The sequence below is a fragment of the Pempheris klunzingeri genome, chromosome 22 (assembly GCF_042242105.1).
Source record: "Pempheris klunzingeri isolate RE-2024b chromosome 22, fPemKlu1.hap1, whole genome shotgun sequence".
Classification (NCBI taxonomy): Eukaryota; Metazoa; Chordata; class Actinopteri; order Acropomatiformes; family Pempheridae; genus Pempheris; species Pempheris klunzingeri.
Genome location: NC_092033.1, coordinates 10,207,753 through 10,230,112, shown reverse-complemented (window position 1 = coordinate 10,230,112; position 22,360 = coordinate 10,207,753). Strand labels below are relative to the sequence as shown.

At 42.1% G+C, this 22,360-nt stretch overlaps 1 protein-coding gene across 1 annotated transcript in view; it reads right to left on the bottom strand.

The window, feature by feature from the left end:
* The window catches only part of snd1 (staphylococcal nuclease and tudor domain containing 1), a 166,347-nt gene that overhangs the window by 31,510 nt on the left and 112,477 nt on the right, over nucleotides 1–22,360 (bottom strand). Inside the window, exon 18 of the mRNA XM_070853545.1 lies at nucleotides 7,111–7,252. Coding sequence (XP_070709646.1) covers nucleotides 7,111–7,252 — 142 coding nt within the window. The remainder of the gene's footprint in view (nucleotides 1–7,110; nucleotides 7,253–22,360) is intronic.

Sequence of the window (22,360 nt, the reverse complement as noted above, 5' to 3'; positions counted from 1 at the left end):
GCTGAATTTTAAAATTAAAACTAATATGGAGTTACAGATGAGCAGCTTTAGCTTTGAGATGATTGCATCCACATTTTGCGAGCAGAATAGCAATTAAAGCCATCCACCCCTAATTTGATTGGGCCATTAAACTATTCAACAAAATCATTCATACAATTGTCACATTTAGCACTTTGTTGCATTTCTTTAGTCTTTTTCCTAAAACTGGAGCTGATTTTTTCATTTTACAATCAGTTCCTTTACTTCATTGCTTTAATTATACTGTTAAACAAAGAACTGACACAATTAACAAAAAAATTACTTTCTCAAATGCTTTTGAAAAAAGTGGTTTCATAACGCACTGGTGTAGGACTTAATTATCTCAACCCCTGACTGACTTTGGCTTGATGCCCACAGTGCCCCAGAGAGATATTTCATCAAAAATGAAAAAAATAAAGGGAGCAGGGCAGGCAGCGTTGCAACTACCATTTCTAAACGCACCCCCTTGTTTTTTTTGTAAGCTCTATTGTATAAAGCAGTCATCACTTGGCTGCCTTGACATGACATCCAATTAGCGGGCCACTCACCCTGATCAATATGAAATGCTACAGTAATTTTCATGTCCTCTTACTGAAATCATCAACATTAATACCAGTGTTACTGGGGCTATTTGCCTTTATGTAATATTGAGTTGGACTTGAAAGGAAAGATACTGATGCCGTGATACTTTGCGATCACTGGGGGGCTGAAGATGTCATTGTGTGTGAAAGCATAGACAACATTTAAGAGGAGGTAGATAAGCCAGTATGAAAATTCTCAATTGGCAGTTAAGAAAATGAGCCCATGAGAAAACAAGATTGAAAGATAACATTTCAAAGTAATTCAATTTCAAAAGACTGAAAGGCTTGGTTTGAAGTGAGGCCAGAGAGAGAACAGCTCCCTGCCCGCCTTGCTCCATCAGTGGCTGGGTCCAGCATCATTAGGTGATGAACAGCTGCTGTGTGTAAAAGGTAGAAGTGTGAATAATGTGGACGGAGTGGCACCTGGTTGGGGGGAACGACTCCACTCATTATGAGTCTGTATGGATGCCAGCAAACAAGCACTAGACAGGATGTACCGCCAACTGCACTGCAGCTGAGGCTTGCTGGGGGGCAGAAAAAGTGTGTCGGTCAGTCAGGGCTGGGTCTAACAATCCAGCCCCGCGGAGGTGACAACTGAGTGAGGTACAATTCAAGGGGAGGCTGCTAGAAAGGCGAAGAAGGCCCTGTAGGAATGTTGCCCAGTGATACAGCCAGGGAGCCAGGGCAGCCCATGCAGGCTGGATCCAGCATGAGTGTTGTAACTAATTCATACACAGGAATCCGGTGTGGATGCGACAGCAAAGAAAAACAGGTGATAAGAACTATGGTTACATAAATGGAACAAACGTCATGCTGGGAATGTGACATGGCCCAAAGGTAAATGAGTTTGTACTGTGTTTGTGTCGCCAATTCCATTCCACATACTAAAAGTGTGCACTACATACTAATTGTTTCTGCAGTTTAGTATAAAATACAGAAAATATTCCATTATGTGTGCCAACGGACATCAATCAAAAACTACCTATTATACTTTACAAAGAAAGAAAAACCTTTTTTATATTATTTTCATTTTTGTAATATTTCTCAAGTTTAAAATTTTAGTGGCTTCTCTTCCTCGCTGCACTACACTGTGGAACAAAAATGCAAATCAATAGAACACTATTCATAATCAAGCAGATTGTGCAGAAACCTCAAAGAAAATCTAGTGGGTGTCACTATAATGAGGAAACTTAATTCTGCCTCTTGTGTAGTATAAACACAGTATATATTTATAACAACATTTCTGGCCAGTACCAAAATTGCACATTTTCCTTTATAAACCCACGACAAACAAACATTTTTGATAAGGAGCCCTTAAACTCATTTGACAGGGTAGATACTCAGCACTAAATACATACAATTGAATAATAAAACTACGTAAGCCGCCCACATTTGAGCCTGGGTCTGTTCGAGGTTTCTTCCCGTTAAAGGGGAGTTTTTCCTGCCACTGTTGCTCAATATAATATCTGATGCTTGCTCATATATAATTTCGAATTCCTGAATCGTTGGGTCTCTCTCTTAAGTAAAGAGTTTGGTTTAGACCTGCTCTTTATGTAAAGCGTCTTGAGATAACGGTGTTATGAATTGGCGCTATATAAATAAAGACTGATTGATTGATAATGGTTTCTGAATGATCTCAAATGCATCTATGGCATTTCTGTACCAGAATTATGTGTTGAATTGGGGCAAAGCCTAGGTCTCTTTATGGAAACCAACAATCCTGTACATTTTGTATTTGATTACAACTAAATTGAAAAGTGGCAGAGCATCCAGCCTTCAGGATGAAGCCATTACAGCTACGCACCCATAAAGACTTTAGGGCTAATTTTAGAAAGTTTTTAATTATGTCGACTCTCCAGCATAGTGGCAAAGCAACAACAGTGTACAGCAGAGTTACTTCCTCCCTCTGTGCCTAGAGTGGCCTCTGTCTTTTAGTGTCCAAGGTCACACAGATCTATGCAGGTCCCCCTCTGACAGTAATTACATATAGCCTCCGGAGAGAGAGCAACACACACAAGAAAAAAAAAAAGGGGGAGAGAGAAAAGAAAGACGAGACAATGTGTGTGGGGAAAAAAATTGAGACAATGAGAGATAAACGCATACAGCAACAGATAAAGACCCTTAAAATAAACTGATTAAAGAGCACAATCCCTCAAGCTTCTCACTGACTTAGAGAAACCGTTGCTAACATGAAATTAATCACTTATCGAGCTCGTGTAAAGATATCCATATATGAAAAAACCCACACTTAAGAGTAATTAAACGTGAATAATTAAAATGGGAAAAGGGGTAAAATACAGAGCGCTTAGGACCCCCCGAGAATAAAAGATATTACAAACTGCATTTTCTCCACAAAATTTAAGAATCACTTAGAAGATAACAGCATACGGATTATTTCTTGGACCTACGGAAGTGCAACAATAGCTGTGCAGACTTTTCAATCACTGCAGCTGTCAGGAGACCAAAATAAATACATACATGCTTGGCCTAGCAGATAGCCACAACACCCACAAGGTTAATGGTTCGAAAACTGCATCTAAATATTAATGGCTGTAATTTTTAGTGTTCCTCTTCTCATTTCTACTGAAACAGATGCACTGTCCACTCACCCATGTACCATTTACTCATTAATGCTGCAATATCTGCTGCTATCTGCCTCAAACTATACTATTAATTTTAGGGTCATCTTGTATCATTCGTTCGTTGTTTTTGTAAGTTGTACCCACAGACCCAATCTACCATAACACATTCTTACTGAGGTACAGCTTTTATATTATAAACCACTGGTGTTTTAAAACCACTCGTCTTTTCTGCCTGATGCTCCTCATTGTTGGTGTTATTCCACCACCTGGAATATTTCACTGCTTTTTGTTCTCCTCTTGTTGCTGTGACACTTTCATTTTCCTACATCGAATCAATTAAGTTCATCTTATCTTACTGAAGCAACGGTTGAAACAAATGGGTTCTTAACAGCAGACAGAAAAATGACTCTCCCTGGCAGTCCCAGTTGTATTTTAATCATTTTTGTTTCTATAAACACCTACCTTTCATGATTCATTTTAAAACCCACAATAAAAGCTGTGGATTATTGAAGTTAAGTAAATGGGCTCGCACCTATCATCATTATGATGTCAAGAGCAAAGCCACGCGGTATAGTTTTAATCTCTCATTACTTTCAGCGAGGCTTGTTCCTGGCTTCCAAAATGAACATCAGACAGGAGCCGGACCAGGGAGGAGCTAGTTAGGCTTGCACTCCGTGTTGTAAGTCTGCTGTACCTCAAGGATGGTCAAGAAGTACTCAATGAAAGTGTTTGCTCCATCTGGCAAATGCAGCGCTTGAAGTGGCTGCCAAAAAACACTGGCTGAATTTTAACTCTGATCTTTGCCAGTAAAATTGTCACAAGAGAGGAGAAAATGGCTAGGTGTTGTGGTAGAGAGCAATCCAACTTGCAGAATAATGTGGGTCTTAGAGGGTTGGTTGTTGATAAGTTGGATCAAGTAGGTACTGATTCAAATTTGTCGTGATTAAAAATTAGCTGAGTTACGGTTGCATTTGTAGGCTAATATATACAGGGCAAGTGCTCATGCAACTTTGTCAAGCTTCATAAATACTACAAAATTTGAACATTATATCCCGGTTTTAAAAAGGTCACAGAGGTCATACAGTGCGATTGCATCCATCTGCTTTGTGTGAAGTGTTTACGCATTCGTTTTGGTTCCGAGTCAATTACTTGACAGAGATGATTTGTAGGGGTTAATTGGAATGGCCAAAGTGCTGCACACATGGGATGAGAACAATCATAACATATACATAAAAATCTATTTCACATGAACTGTGGCACACATTACAACCACTCAATCGTTTGTGAAGTGTTATGTTGTCATCAGTTGTAATCACAAGCGCATTTATGAAATTCAGCCTCTGCTTCCAAGCTCATCTGAGAATAAATTCCTTCACTTCACAAATTGAGGGAAAAGGAAGGGGGATGGGGGTTGGAACATGTAATGATATTGCAAAGCACTCAGCTTGTATGATTTTACAGGCCCTAACACTTTGATGTGCTCTTCAAGGGGCTGGTATGACTTAATGTAGCTTTGAGGAAGCGTCAGCGAAAATGAAAGAGACCAAGGGAGAAAAAGGCATGGAGGAAGGCAGGGAGGGGCAAACAACGTGATAGAGAGGGAGATGAGGAGGGGGAGGCAGGAGGTGAGAACTGGTCAGGTTTTACCTCCCTGCTGAGAATAACATTTTTTTTTTTTTAACTTGCACATAAGCCTCTCGGTGGGAGAACACGAGCCAATTAAGGAGAAGGCCCCAGCAATGCTGGATCATCTAAAATCAAGCCTTTATATGAGAAAAGATTAAATAACTCACAGCTCTCCTGTCAAAATACACTGAGAGCAGCAATATAAAAAATGCAGTTTGTGTACTATTTCTTTAAATACAACACTTAAGTTGCTAGTGAGAAAAAGTTGTAAATGCTTTGCATCTTGCTGTTTCTCTGGGTTTCTTCTAGATATGAAGAATATATGAGAAATATGCTAAAAATCAATAAAAACACTTTGATTTGCCCTTTCATGTGTAGCTTGTGCACGGCGTGTTTCCCAAAAGCCCCTGCAACTCCAGCTCCCTTAGATATTTATAACATAGGAAAAAATTTCACTCCCTATTTTGCTTGTACATTTTCCCTGCTGACAGTAAGTGATGCTGAAGGCATTAACCTTAGCTTCAGGTTAACATGTGCCATGTACTGTACATTTCAGCCTCTTCCCAGTGACACGTGATTTTTTCAGTGATAAAACCTCGCACATAACCTCAACCTCACTCCCAACTGGCAGGAGAGTGAAACTGAGGTAGCCAGAGGAGGTGTAAGGGCTTTAGATTATAATCTGCAGCTCATGGCAAGAAGATGAATAGCATATTGTTTGTGCACATTTCACAACATTGAGAGGTTTCAAGGAACAGTGGAAGAAAGAAAGGTACGTGAGGGCTCATAAGAACAATTGAGGACCAAATACTTTCCACACCCATATGTGATTGGATTATTATGGTGTGAGTGATGCTCCGTCTCAGACTGGCAGTAAATGGAGGCAAATTAATTAATTACTGCAGTGAGGCAAATTAAGAGGTGGCCAAAGTCAATTTCATGGCCTCTGACAGTTGACTGCCAGTAAAGCCCGATGGGGGGTGGGGATAGGGTGGGGTGATGGTGGGGGGCGGCTGTCAGAGGAAGGCCTCCGCATCCTATAAATTGGCAGACAATGAAAAAAAACAATTGGCATGAAGTCTTCAGATCTGGTCGGGCTAGTTTGTGGATGCAGGTTTCCGTGTATGTCTGCGTTTCTAAATGTGAGATTGTTTAAGACAATGATTAAGTCACAAAATCCAAAATGTCAAGGACAGATTGGGTCAAATTCATAATAAAGGCTCATAATATAATCATGATGATTCAGAAAAGCCAAAAACACATGCTTTTCAGCTATACCACGCTTTTCTAAATATCAGTCTAAATTGTTTCTGAAAGGAGAATTCTACTCTCTCATTAAGTGGACCCTTAAAATATTGACTGTGCTGACAAAAATGTCAAAAGTGTTGCTTAGTGAATTGTTTCCTAATCATAAGATCCGTCTCCCCTTAGTTACTGTTGCTACCTAGGACAACTTACTAAGAACAAACTGCTGTGTGCATGCATTTGTAATCAAACACAGATACTTATGTATACATGAACACACACCTTGATTTTGATATCGCAGAGGATGGCCCATTAAGTATACCACCTAAAAGATGGACCGTTACCCAGAGCACAAACAGAACAAGGAGAGATATTACGTGTGCATTCATTCACTAATACACACACATCCACCCACACACAGAGCTTGTCAGAGGGAGCAGCCATGCGGGAATACCAGGGATTGTTAGTTTTCCCATTTCCGAACTTTTCTCTCCTTTCCTCCCCGTCACTGCTGACAAGTGGGGATGGTATGATTTATTCCTGTCATTCAGTAGTAATAACAAGTAGGACGTCCTTTGTTTTGTCTCTGCTGGTGGGAGGGATGCTGCAGCAAGGGATGAGGTGAATGTCAGAGTGGTAGAGATAATAGACATTCATAAAGTCAGTGTGGTGTTAAAAGGGAATAAAAAGAGAGAGAGCCCTTGCTTGCACCTCTGTGTGTAGGTTGTTGATGGTGGTAGTTTGTGTAGGATTGCATAGGATGATGAAATAGTCACTGTAGCGTGAAGTAACATAATATGATTACACAGCATTTTCAACTTTCTCTAACTCACATTTGGTTTACCCATGTATTCTGTGTCACATTTTGTGTCCATCTGACAAATACATGCAGTGTTCGAGCTGCTTGCTCTGGATGTGCAAGCTGCTTTTACAGAACGATTCCTAAAGTATATAAATGGAAAACGTCATTTAATGATTAAATGTTTCCTTCATCAAGCAGTTGTCATTCACACATTCTTGGTCATGCACACACACAAAAAAAAACATTTTCGAGGTACCTGTCTCTACGTCCTGGGTGTAGAAGTGCAGGCTGTCGCTGATTTCGGTGACGTATACTGCTCTGTAGTTGGGCACTCGCTCCTTCTCCTCTGTTACATGCACAACTTCCTCAACTGGTTTCTCCTCATAATTGGCCCAGATCTACAACACACACACAGATCACAGAGATAGGTTAATGAATAATGAAAGAGATCATAATATCCTGCTGATGTACCAGGCGTGGTGGCACATTACTTCAGAATTGTCAAATCAACATTCTTTTTACTCATTATTCTGGGCAAACTCAGACCCGTGATGCTACCAGCATGTGACAGATTCTGCCGTTTCTACCGCAGCTTACTGAACTACCTGATCCTCCAAAGATGTTTCAATTCAGAGCAGCTCACATGTGACAGTTTTATCAAGAGAGGATATGAGGAATAATACAAAAAGTAATATACCGATCCCATGGCCTAACATTCCCCACTAATGACTTGAATGTAATAATGGCTGACTAGACAGCCTGTCTCATATTTTTCACTTGCGTGTTCCTGTACTTCTTTCTATTCTTGAAAACCAATTTTAGTATGTAGACTTTAAGAGCTATGGTAGTTTTTTTTAAAGTGGCTACTTTTCACCTCTCCAAAGGGGCTACTTCAGAGTTCAGTTTTGGGCTAAGGGTTAAAGTGGTGAAGATTAAAGCTGAGATTAGCCATGTAAGTTTGGTCGTAACATCACAGGCTGCGGAAATACTTCAACGCAGTCAATACAGAGCCTCACAAGTATAGCAATTTGAGTGTGCTTGTGTGTGAGTGTGTAAGCAGGTTACATCCTTTCTATGCTGCATCAAGGTTAGTCCTCTTTCGGCTCCCCAGGAGAAACAGAGGGCAGGAGGCTCATTAGGGAGAAGTGCTTTGCCTTGGGCCACATATCAGACTGCATGGATGTCAGTAGGTAGGTGTGTGTGTGTGTGTGTGTGTGTGTGTGTGTGTGTTTTTAAAGAAAGCAAGGGATGCGGAAGAAAGAGTGGGTGGCTTTCAAGACTGAATGCAGCATGTTTGTATACAGCTTCAAATACAGCGAGTAGTAGGCACGTGCACCAACACAGGATGGTCAGGATGAAAGCGCGTTAATCAACTCCCTGCAGATGAAACGCTGCAGAAGAGAAGTGAAGGAGATGTGCAGGAAGGAGGCGCAGAGTGACGATGGGCAGGGAACTCTAAAGTCAGAAAGTGCAACCAAGCTTCATGGTGCTCCAACTTCTTGTGCAGCAGCGCCGGCACAGCTTGTTACCATTCATGTCCACAGGCTATTTGGGAAGTGTTTACTTTTAAAGGTTACAGAAAGAGAAGGAAAAGAGGCAGACTGATTTTTTAACAGCGCAGTGAAATTACCCAATTAGGTTCTGGCTAATTATTTAACCGCATGGTATCATGGAGCTAATTAGATTAGGTAGTTTTAATGTTGTCATTTTTTCAGTCTGCCTTGGCTCATCTGCAGAGCTATGCTAGTGTTAAGGCTTAGTTAATCATACCCGAGGCTCTTTTTTTAATATGCTGGCTCTTCAGCATGCTAAGATTATCCTTTTACCTCACTGATGTGGTGATGTACAGTGGCTCACAGGAGTGCGTGTGTGTGTGTGTGTGTGTGTGTGTGTGTGTGTGTGTGTGTGTGTGTGTGTGTGTGTGTGTAAATGGAGAAATTGGTGAATGAGATTTGTAGAAAAAATTATAGCCGAAAGTAGAAATACTTCAAACTCTTACCCAAGAAATAAGTGACCAAAGATCTGCTACATTGCCTACAAAAGACAGGGTCATACTACCCAATTACATTCAATTATTCATCCTGTAAACACTGAAAAAAAAAAAGGTGAGGTTGGAGGGGGGACTGAAGAGGAGAAGGGGGGAAGAAAGGAGGGAAGCGAGGATGAATAAAGGAGGTAGAATTCTGGGGTGACCAAGGTTAATGAAGATGGAAAATGCATCCACGCTTTGTAAATCTTGAGATCACCCAGGATTTTTTTGAAGGCATTAGATAGGCATGTTCACTATTAGCACATTCATATACAGCCCTATGCACACATTACATGCAGTCCCCAACGCTGGAATATGCAGTGTCTGGTAATAAACAAGCTTTCCACATTGCAATTGAGCTGACATGGCTTGGCTTTTAATCAAACCTGCAGCACCAATTAGGGATTACAAAGATTAGAATGTCACCATTCATTAGCCTGGTTGCCGTCACTGTGGAACCTTTAAGGTGTTAGCACGAGGGTGGGCTTACGGTGGGATTGGACACCAAACGCAGCCACCAAGCATCCTTTTGACCCGACTTTGTGTTCAGTGGCTGTCACAGTGGCAAGACACAGGTACAAACACAGCTAGAAAAACACATTTCTTGGCATTAGTAGTTTTGTTTGATGTTTGGAAACAAACATATTTCTCCTTCAAACAACTGTAGTTTGAAAAAAGTGATTTTACAAGATTATATTTGAGCACATCATCATAGCAATATAATTCACCTTTACCCAGTGCAACCTAACGATAACAAGGAGGCTGCAGCAACTCAGTGAGCCCCCGGTCTCGGAAAACTGTGACCCTGTTCAGACTCAGTTATTATCCTCGTACCTGTTCTGCACGTGGACTTGAACTACGGTGGCAACTAGAGTTGCCTTAGCCCCCCTACAATCAGAAAAGCACCTACACAACATTTAGGAACTAGTCTTTGCTCAGTGGGAGGAATGTACAGCTACATTCTTTGTCTTTATACTGCTCTGCCCCGATCAGCAGACCTCTGTCAGCCCTGATGGCAGCCACACCACCGTTCCCTCGGTCTTGATCACCCGCTCATTCACTGCGTCAGCTTGCTGTTAGCCAATTAGCCTGCAAACTACAGCTAAAACACATCCGGTGCGCACAACTGCAAAGAAAACTTTCCCCCACAGTAAGTGTCGTGTTTTCTTTTACTTGGGCACTTTTTCCAAGAACCATGTTTAAAATGAATAAATAAAATGGACTTAAAGCACCTTGTGCGAACCCTAGTATAAGCAGTCACTCACACCATTGGCTATTTGTGGCCAAGACAGCTGAAAGAATCCAGTGGTGAGTGTGACAACACTTGTTCTGCATTGTCTCTGAGTGCACTATTGAAAAAAACACTGTAGAGCTTCATCTCTTTTTAAAGCACAAATAAATGCACAGATCCGTGCGCACGCTCATGTGCACGCGGATGCAGTGCCCAGGGCTGATGACCTTCCGTGAGCAGCCAACCATCCTGTTTGTTCCACTTGAATGCAGGTATGTGACTGCTGCTTCTGCTGCTGCTCTGCAACTGCAGCCAGACGCTCGAGCCACCAAGCTGCCAGATACAATGAGAGAGAGAGAGAAAGAGAGAGAGCGAGAGAGGGGACGAAAAGCGAGCAATAGAAAGATGGGAAAAAGGAAAAAGTGGCAGCCATTAAGCTTGAGCTAAAAGGACAACAAGTCCTAATAATGGAGGCCAAGCTGAGAGGGATGGCGGGTTCGGCTGACCTTCACAACTCCTGAATGACAAAACACACTTACACCCAAGTCCAGCGGGGTAATGTGATGGGGCAACACTGCTCTATTGCTGCACATGGTGCAAGCAGTGTTCAAGCATGCGTGATTAGGATTAGGCCTGTTGCCATTTACATTTTACAAACATGTTTTCTATTCCTCTTCTCTTCCTTTCACTCTCTTAATCTTCTATTCCCCTGCTATCTTTCTATTGCTAAACCTCAACTATCTTACTGCTTCAGTCCATCTCATTATTATCTGATTCCTTTTTTAACATTACCACCAAAAAAGAAAGAAAAACAAAAAGACAGGTAATCAATTTACAAAAATTACAGAAATCATGAAAAACATTCTATGATTTTTAAGACATCAGCCACTGTACCTGCTAGTAGCCTAATTGGTTTCTTAAACAAGTGGGACCTGGATGGAAAAAGCCCAGCAGTGAAAAAAACCAGCCAAGTTGTTGCGATAATTCGCTGGTGGCGAGTCTGGTTGGTAAGTGCAGCACTGCTTTGGAGAGTTAAGTGGGTTGCTGATTAGCTTAGTGCTGATTTGTCTGAATATTTCTAATTTGATGAAGAGTGTAGCAGCCTAGAATGACTCTACATTCTACAAGACGCTAATTCATAGATTTGCACATACAAGCGCAGGTGGATGAAGGCAGATGGATGTCGGAACACACATGTAGTGCCAGAATGAGGGGGTGATGGCTGGTTGAACACTGATTAAAGGTGGCAGTGTGACAATTCTAGTAGAGTGTGTGAGTAGTCTGTTGATACAAAAATTCCCAATCTCTGTGAGAAAGTTTTCTGATTTGAGAAAATGTGTTTAATTTATCTTTACTTTCCGGTGAAATGAAGAACAGGTTACACCCCTTCTCTGATTAAGCTGACACACTCAGAAAAGAGTGCCCCTTGAAAAGAACATTATGAGTGCTATTCTAAACAGTCCGTCTTCACTGTCCCTCATTAACTTGCCTTCACATACTGCACTCGCACATATAAAGCACTTGACAGCTGCAGTATGCACATGTCAGTGCTCTCTGATTCAAACACACCTCACTGGACAAGGTTGCTCAGCCCTCACAGACCGTGACAAACTTGTATAGTTGTGAAACAATGCAGCTGTCACAAACTAGCTGAAGTATGGAGTAATAATATACTCGCATCATATTATCTTAGTCTCTCTTCTTACATAAGAACTTGCATAGTTCCATTGTTAATTCATTAGTCAGTCACACTTGGAGAACAATTGAAATCGATAGGAGCATGTTATTCATAAGAGTGCACTTTGTAAATCAATTTAGCCCCTATTATATCCCTGATGAATCCCCTTTAGAGAGAATGGTTAATTAATTCAATCGAGGGCACGTTTTCTCTTTCGGTCTCTCCGTGTTCACTTGTAGCCTTTCTTTAGAAGCTCACATCAAACGGCTTAAAGCTACACATAAGAACAGAAAGGGACCACTTTTACTTCTGATTACATTTATCCTGTTTAGATTTTATGCTGGTGAGCAACACTCAGGCAACAAAACAACAAGAGATTGTATTAAAGGGAAACATTAGAAAGTCAGTTATGCATGCATATTTGAATGAAGAGTTAAACGGTGCCTGGTCTCTTGTTGCTGTAAATCTACTTGTTCTGAGTGTACCAGAGTTATGCCTGTAAATTACAACCTCTGGAAAAATATTTGACTGGCATACAAAGTGAGCTCATTGGAAATCTACATTGGAGTCACGTTAATGAGTGGGACAGGTTGGTGTGGCACAAAGGTGGATGACCCTGGATTTCCTGGTGCCCGATGATTCTGTCTGTATTGACTAAACCATTAGAGGTGAAGAACAATCAACAAGACAGACAACAGCTTAAATGAGGACAATCTGCCATATTGCAGCTTCTATGGTTACTCTGCCTGCTCTTAGAGTCATAGGAACTTAATTCCTAAAATCATTTTTCAAGTGTACATACATATACGTATCTACTTCTACTCTACTCTCCTTTAGGATGCATAGGTGCCATAAAACGTTCCTGTCCATACCCACAACATCGAGGGTTCAATTTCTGGAAGCTGTACCTTTGAATTTGGTTGTGCGTTCCAAGAAACAAAACAGGCCATGTTTGCGGGTCACAAGAAGTGAGACCTCTACTTTAAGGGCAGTTAATTAGGCCTGTTATTTAAGCCAAACCAAAGGAAAAACTCTAATGAATAAATATTTTCTCATTAAATGCCTAAATATTGGAGTGTTCAGTGGCATTGTGTTCTCAAGCATTAAACCAACACCCACATAAACAAAACCCAACAAATGGATCTTACATACAGAAAATGACAAAACAAAAGATTATGACCAGTTCGTTAGAGCTGCTTGTTGTTTTTGTTGTGATCAATGATTAATATTAAAACTCTTTGATAACAGGTACAGGTAAAAGGTTAATAACTGATGAATGGTTGTATTTAAAAACACAGGCCAAATTATTGTTTACTACTTGTGATATGAGGGGCTTTTAGTGAAAAAAAAAAACTCTTTACAAAATATAAAAGCAAAGGAATATTCTCTATGCAGCCAGTACATTAAAAACAACCTTTAAGTGGTGAAAAAGAACCAGCCTTTTTTCCTCTTTGCTGTTAAGTGCATATGGTCTTTTTTCAGCTCTGGCTTTTCAAACCAATGAGAGTCCCTGCCAATAACTGATATGGGGAGAGGCTGGTGTCAGGTAAATCCTCGACGCCGATACAAGGTACTACTCACCTTGCCTGACTGACAGTCGTGCTACCAGGGTTCCACACTTTGGTTTATCAACTGTATGTGACACAAGAGACCAGAGGCCACTTCAGTTTTCTTGACAACCCCCAAAAGTGAGAAACCTCCATATGTAAAAATTATTGATCTTGATTGGACAGTGAGTTGGGTGAGAGGTGTCAGAGTGGCCCGATCGCTCTTGCGCTGCAAAGAGAAAAGACATTAACCCAATGCAGCCGCCTGGCCCTAAAAGGCCCACCCTCAAGGTTAACAGCATTGTTGATGGTACATTAACCCCGATCGCTCGCCTTGTCGGCGTGGATAAGTAAGAAGCGTGGCTGTGGTAGTGGAAGAAGAACTGATTTACAGGAAAGGATTATTTTTCTGTGGACAAGTGTCCTCGTCATTCCTTCCCCACTGTCCTCATATTTAGATATAATGCATGGCAGCCTTGCATCATAAAGCATATTGACTGGACTGTGGACACACAAACATATACATACACAGAGGCACAGTCGTGGCCTTGGGAAGAATTGGCCCAGGTTGAGCTACGATGTGGTAGCAACATCTTTCCAGCCACAGTGGGCTAATACAGCATGACTGCTTATGAGCCTGCAGGGCCACACATGAGGACTAGGTAACAAAACATGTCAGCTTCACACGGCTTATTTGACAAGCTGTAAAAACTGAAATCACACACCACCAGTATATCATGTTTGGGGAAGCAACTGGTTTAACGCATCAAAAACTGGTTAGAAATCTAAAAATTCTAGAGGCAATCAACAACTATATATCTTTATATACTTTACCGTGCAATTTAGCAATCAACTGTATGAAACACCAAGAAAAAAATACGACGACAATATAAAGTTCCATATTGGGATTTTTCGCAAGGAAAACAAAACTAAAAACACTGGACTCCATGTGATGTGTCCGGATTTGGAATTTTTCTAATGACAGATTTAATAAAAGATCTAGGTTCAGGCTGAGGCTACACTGACTAGATTTCAACATATGGACACGCTGCCCACCACTGGAACCCAATCAATCCTAATCCTCTTAAATAAGAATATTAGAAAATAGGTGTCCACTTTCACGTCCCCAGCCAAACACGGAGGGGAAAAAGGGAAAGCAGGAGAGGGATGGAGGGATGAGTCTCTCGGATGTGGTTACTTAGCAGATAAATTATGCATTAAAACTGCACAGGTGGCGCGGGACAGGGTTTTTAGGTGAAGGGAGGGAGCCGAGCAGCTGGGGAATTCATAACAGAAACGGGAGAGCGAGCGAAGGAGAGAGGGAGAAGAAGAGAGAAAGAGATACTCCCTAGCTTCATATCACAGCCAACAGATGTTCTCCCATCACAGAGGCGGCAGGCAGGCAGCGGGGCTACTCAACCCCGGCTTACACGGCTAATATGACCCCCCTTATGCTGCCACACATACACATACACGGACACACACACAACATTCGAGAGCTTGCAAACGACCTAAGGCTATCGTGGTGGCAACTTGTTACACTTTTTAAATTGGCACAAATTGATCCACTTAGACATGTGTATGTTGGGGTGGGAGAAGGTCTGTCAGCCAAGCTGACAGAGTACTATTAGCAGCAAGTAAGTCAGTAAGTTTATCTATCTAGCACCCTTCAAAAAAAACTGTCAAAACGTGCCTCACAATAAAAGATGTGAAATGCAGACATAAAAGCGCTAAAAACATAAAAGGCTTACAATTAAACAAGTAGAGTGTGGTGGTATGTGTGCGTGAAGTGGAAGGGGCGGCGGCATAGTGTTACCATGGAAACATGACATGTAGGTGCATATGTAATGAGGGCGATACATGCACACACAAACTTACACCTGTGCCACCATCCTCCACCACCATCGCCACCCTACTCAGCTGGTATGGGAAAACCAGACAGCTGAGAGTATGAACCAGGCATTGCTAACAGATCTCACACACACATACACACACACACAACCACACACATCGTCCCTGGAGGCAGTCACTCCAGCATATGGAGCCTTATGTCAAGTGGGTCGTTTTTTTAACCAGAGCAGTGAGTGTGTCTATCCGTGGTCATTAAAAGATGATCAAGCCGAGCAAGATGTCGTCAGAGCAAAACAAAAGCAACGCTGGGGAATAAGCATGCAATTAAAGCCGACCAGCTGCAAGTGCGAGGGCACATGATGCAGACAGTCAGTCTTCAAATGGTGTAGACAGACAGGCAGTAAAAAAAGACATTAAAGAGAGGAAACAAAATAATTAAGCTTTAGCCATGTAAAACAATGATTATCAAGGTTATCATAATCCACAATTAGACAAAGAATTAGGTGCTGTCAATAGGAGATGGAGGGTTGTACAGACGGACCAAAGAAGTTTTGAGGTTTGCTTGTTTTGTGTTTTTACTATTACTATGCTTGCTTGGACTGCACTGATTTTGCATTTGCATGTGTGATCTGCCAGATGACCTCCCCACTCTCATTGTCCTTGTCCTTCACATTTTGTCTGTTGATTCCCTCTTCCACAGCTATTCTTATGACCTTGAGGCAAAGTGGTGGAACTTCTGTCTCTTTATATAAATATACCAACCTGGCTAAACAGTATGCAGGATAAACACAGGCTGAAATTAACAATGCATGCACTGCTTTTAGGCAACCCCTTGTCCCTTCTGCCCTCTGTTGATCCTTTCTCTACTGTATAATATATGTTTATCAACCAAAGCGGATTATTGTCCATGAGCACGCTCTCTCTGATCACAAGAAATTATAGAGGAGCTTAAAATAACAAAGAGAGGAAGAGAAAGGGGAAAAAAGAGTGGGTATAAAGTAGAGTGATTAAGAAATAGGACTACCTCAATGTTACAACGTATAAGTATGCAATTAAAAGGCAATTTATCAACTTTTTAATTAACAGACTAGTCTGTCCTGGGTTGCCACAGTGTTGCCATGGCAACTGGTTTTCCAGGATGGCGTTATCTCTTCTCTTTTCTTCAGCTTTTGCAGTGGAGGGCTCCTGATCATTTTTCTCTCTGATTACACCTTCCACTCAACTGTTCTTCCACTCCCTATCTCTCAATTTACGAAAACGCAAAAATAATAGAGGTATGAAAAGGAGGGAGCGACAGAGGGAATGAAGCAGAACTGGTGGGGATTAAGGGAATGGGAAAGAATGCGAGAGCACAGAGTCACAAAGAGGTTAATATGGATCTGGAAAAGGCGAGGAGCAGCGATGGAAAGCAGGGAGGAAAACTAGAAGGATGAGAGGGAGGGGGGAGGGGCAGAGGAGTAAGGGGATGAAAAGATGGCAATATTATCACTGAGGTAAATACCCTTGAAGTCTCTGAATCGCTTCCCATATCTCACAAATTTGTAAAATATTTCAAAGGTGTGGTGTTGGTGTCAATTGCTTCTTTCCCAGTTTGAGATACAACTGAGCTAATCAGCATCCTTGTTGGTAGGACTAAGGTTGGAGCATGAAATCAAACTAATATGGTGAAAAAGGCATGAAACAGACACTGCTCTCACAGCGCCCCGTCTCCAGAATATGTTTGTCAGATTTGATTGACCAGGTGGGTCAGAAGGATTCATGAGCACATGACTTGCAGTGTACTGGAGCAGTAAAATAGTCAGTGGATACAGCGGGGACATTGCTCAGCATGTTAACATCTGGAACTTTAAAACATTTTCCATTTCCATGTTTGGAGTATCATTGTATTATTATACGAGACTGTCTCAACCACTGTATAGTCGTATGATGTTCCCCAAGTAACATATTGGAACCGCACAAAATGTTTTGGCATGACCTATACTGACACACAGAGGTAACAGCAGAAATAAGCGGGGAGAGAAAATAATGTGGAAAATGTAGAAAAAAAAGACAGAAACTAAGAGAAAAAGGGGCTGACAGAGACCGGTTACAACAGCGGGAATCGAAAGCGCAGTGATGACGAGAGCATGTTTATGTAACTGTCTGTCTCTCCCTAAGGCATGAGAGAGAGGGAAAGAGAGCGACTCTGTAAAATGCACAAAAACACACTCGCAAAACTAGCAGAGTGGTCCCATTCTCTAGATTTAGAGTGTTTTCTGCAGGCTAGCCAACCAGGAGACTGAACACAGTAAAAGTGGACTGACCTAAATTAGCAGAGGAATGCTTAAGAGTTCATCACATATTCTCTCAAACCTGGGTCGTAAAAAAAAAAAAAAAGTGTCATGTTGGTGAAGAAGAGGCAACAGAGTTATTTCAGCTACCCTGTCCCGCCCTGTTAATAAACCCCTCTACTTCCTCTTAGTTAGTACTTATGAGATGGAATAGGCCAGCCACACCTCTAATGGACAGTCAAAGACAAACACACAAGGTAGAGAATACAGAAATGAACACACAAACAGCAGCATGCATGGTCTCACCAACTATTTGTTGTCCTACATCTCTCCTTGCCTCCTTGCGTTCATCCATCTATTGCTCCTTTCCACATGTCACCGTACTCCAAGGTTGACAGCCCATGAAAAAGGACTCGTTCATTTTCTATACAGGGCTAGCATTTTTTGAAGGTTTAACAAATATGTTGAATGCCTTTCCGCAAACCAGCAATGGCAATCTGCAGTGCACTAGCATTTTATAACTTTACTAGGGTCACCAGAACATGTTTTATTTTGTTATTGACAGTGCGACGATTCCTGAGAGGCCACTAAAGACAATAAAATATGAGTCTCAAAGATAAATTTGAGCTGACAGGTATGGCCCTCTGCGGTTGGCAGAAATGTGGCTCATATCATCCCTGTGCTGGTGGAGCATGACGTAAGAACAATACAGGAGGAATGGAGAAATGTAGGGTAACATACAGTAGCGAGCCATTGTTAACCAGTGAGCAGTTCCAGTGGCTACTTTGTTGAACATCCACTATACGTAAAATGAGCAGGAGATTTTTTCTCAAGTGTCTCATTCAATGGCAGGCATCCCAACTTTTTTGGGTTGGAAACGGGCACCTTTATAAAAATCAGAGTAGAGAAGAGGAAAAACAAAATTGCATCAATGAAGCAGTGCATTCTCCTCAGAGAGAGAAAGCATTAGAAAGCATATGAGGTGAGGGCAGAACAATACATAGGATGCTTAATTCAGGGATTGGATTGAGAAAATGTACAAAGGAGGAGGGGAACAAGGGAGCCAGAAAGAAAAAGAGGTTGAATTAAAGATGAGATGAGAGAAAAGAAAGGTGTAGATGATGCTGTGTAGGTACTGAAGCAAGAGCAAATGGATGAGAGGAAGAAACAGTGGAGGAATTGAATAGGGGAAAAAAGTAAGAAAAGCAGAAGAATGAGAGAGCCGTGGGTAAGCCATCAAGAGGTGAATGGAGTTGAGAATAAGCAAATGCTTTTAGGAGTGGAATTGGCTGCTCAGCCAAGACTGGCCTGCCAGCGTGGAGGACTGTGTCTCTGAGCAGGTTATAAAGAGAACTGATGAGGTGTTAGCATCCATACTGCCTATAAGCTTCCTCTCCCCTGTGTTTACGACTAGACTGGCCTGATCTAGATGAGGCTGGAAAACAAAAGCAAAATCATAAATAACAAGGCATATTTTGCAAGGTCAGAGGCAACTAGTACATGTCGTAGCCTTTTAGGTGACAGCAGGCCAGTGGGGCAATGTCAACTAGGTCTGATCTAAATGGAACTAATAAAACCGGATCTCATTAAATGGGGCAAGGTTTGAACCACCAACCAGCAGAGAGAGCATTTAAATGGTGCCCTCAAGAAACAAATATTTAGCATTTCATTAGACAGCAGAGAAAAGCCAGGGAAGCGGGGAAGCAGGGAGGGAAAAAGTAAGGGAGGGGTATTTCACTGCCGACCCATAATAAATGGAGTTAAGTGTGGCTCCGAGCAGGGGCCCTAAAAAATGTCAAAGTGTGTGTAAATGACTATAACTTGCGTGTCTTATTTTTAGTGCAAATGCGGGTAAGCACACTGTTTTCTTCCTCCCCCCGATTAAACAAGGACGATTAGAGAGGACACCTGAAGCAGGGTGAAAATGTGTGGACTTGATGTTTTCACAGCATCTGCCTGATGACTCCAAAAATAAATAAATGTCAGTTATCTGCGGGGGAAAATGTCATCACTGCTTCTACCCGTAATGGATGTTCACATGAATGGTGTGGCCAATACATCATGGCAGGGCTGCCTGTACAAACTGCTGCAAGGTTACAGCAATGTCACCAATACAAACTGATTCGAGTTGTTGTCTAATTGATCCCATCCTTGAGACCTTTAACTGTATTTAAGGATAATGTTAACCAAATGCCTTTTTATGAGGATGAACTGGAAAACACACATCTAAAAAGGTAAGGATTTCACTGTTAAAGAGTTTCAGATACATTTACAGCACTGAAGTAAACAACCAGAGTACCACATCAATTAATGGCTGCTGCACTAGGGAATAACCTCCGCAGCAACTGACTAATCAAAGCTCTCCAGTCTGAGGTCAAATATGCTTCTGTTAAAATTCAAGGCTTGCTGCCTGTATTCTATGCACTCATTCAAGTGGAGGTAGGAAGCAGTCAGCCACAACCAGTCTTCAGCAAACCAAGTGGAAAAGTGTCTCCTTACAGTGTCCCAGGAGGGACAAACCGGGAAAAAAAGGGGGAACAAATAATCCGCTAGCGGAACTCGTGCATGTCCTTCACACTCACTTTCATCAGAAGAGATAGAGTAGAAATTGGGGCAGAGGAGGAGAGAAAAAAAAAAAACAGGGAAGCCCTAAGATAGGCGGGGGGACGGAGAAAGGCAGGCGGGCAGACCTGGGGGTTTGTGTTTTCTATTGCGGGTGGCAGAGCCAAGCATGTGTTAATCAGCCATAATGCAACGCACTATGTCATGTCACATTATGCTCTCTTGCAGTGTGTTTCACCTCCTTCCACTCTTTTCAGCCCTGTATCTCGTTGCCTCAGCCCCTCATCCTGAGAGCAGGGTGGAGGGGTGGGGGGGGGGTGTAGGGGGGCGGGGTGAAGGGGATAGGGGGGACTGCCTGAGTTTTTCTGCACTGATGAACCAGAGGCAGCCGCAAACCTACCCCTGAGGACCTCTGCTAAGAGCCCACAAGAATCCTGTGCATGACTGGAGAAGGGAAGCACAAGGCCAAGGACATACAGACAAATGCATATTAACAAATGTGCAGGATCATATACATAACAATGAACATGCACACAAATTAAAGTTCAATGAAGTATGCAAACACAACAATGAAACATGGACAGTAAGGACCATATGCACACTGCTACAACAGCAAAGCAGAACAGGTACACAAAGCACACATAGACAAACTGTTGTGCTAAACAAAAAGGTCTACTTCCTGTTTTTATGCTTCATCAAGTAGAATATTTCATCTGAGAGCGTGTTTCCTCAGAATTGTCCTGATGTCCTTGTGGCTGGATGCATTTTTCAGATGACATTTTTAAAGTCAGCGTGTAATCCTGCAACTCGTGTGAATGTATAATTCAGCACGCAGAAGGTGAGATTGCTGAGATGGACTCGCTTCATTGAGTGTGTCTAGTTTTTAGTTTCTTGCTCATCAAAACGTGTATGCGTCACTTTGCAGGTGACCAGCATGTGCACGAATGCACAGCCTGCGTGTCAGATGGAGAACGAAGCAGATGAAGATGGAAAGAGTGTTTGCATGTGTATTCACAGGACTGCGAGTGGAGCTGACAGACTGCTGAATTTGCAGCTTGGAACTGGGGAAAAGGAGGATGAAGACAGAGAGAGAGAGAGAGAGAGAGAGAGGGAGAGAGAGAGAGAACTGGGGGTTGGGGTGTAAATAACACACACATCACTGGGTTCACTGATCTCTTTCTCCGTCTTTCTGTCTCCCTGCCTCAGGGCACTGAGGGTCCAGCTTGCCGTCTACAGTGGGAGGGGGGTATCACCAGAGAGTGTGTGCATGTGTATGTCTCTGTTTGTACTGTCGGTCTGCACATGCTCAGAGTGTGTCTGAGTAAGCAGGAGAGAGACAGTGAGAGTATGGTGTGTGCACGTGTGGCACCTCCCTCCATCTGCAACAAAGTTTGTGTGTGTGTGTGTACGGATGTGTACACAGCACACTGAGAATCATATTATGTAATCTTTTAGCCATATGAAAAAGCTTCCGTCAGCTCTTTGCTTTTGTGTGGTGGATGGTTCATTTTGTGCACACAGTGCTGAGAAGAAAGATAAAGGCAGGAGTAGACACACACGCAAACAGGAACACAAACATTATGGAATAGTAAAGAAACAGAAAGGAAATGGCATGCAGTCACACACAAATACACACATCGTGCAGATATAAACATGATGACACAAAGCAGACACACAGACTGAAGCCCAGGAATTTGTGCTATATAAAAGAGCATACAGTCCTCTTCATCTTTTCCAGAGATATGGGGTCTAACACGGGTCACCTCTTCCATTGTGGTCTCCCGCAGGCAATAATGTCCTCTTGCTGCGATCCCGCTGTCCTTTCACACTTGCCAACAAACCCTGCAACCTTCACCTTACTTGTGTATTGACACACTGGCAATGGGGCCAAACGTTCTCTTACTGAATAGGTTGATGACTTCCAGCATGGGACAGGGTCCCCTGTGCTACTGTATACAAAGAATTTGCCAATCATATGACATCTACAGTATATAGATTCATAAAAATGTAAGATATTACACCGAGGCAAAGTAATAACCTTGTGTGGTATCACAGTGTAGCAAAAAAGTTCTTGAGGCACATTCATTAGATTGCAAGTTATTTTCTGACAGGCTGTTAGTTGCTGCAGGGGCACTGTGCTGTGGTTTTCAATGCTGTCTCAGAGGATTGATATAATTATCTTTACAATCATCATCTGTAATAGTGGTAGTATCAGTACTAGTAGTTAAATGCTTAAAAAATACACAGTAGGACTGCTGCACCATGAGTCATCAAACTGTACCAACCTGTTCACTGCTACTCTCAGCTACAACACTGTGTTCTAGTGAACCCAAGAGAT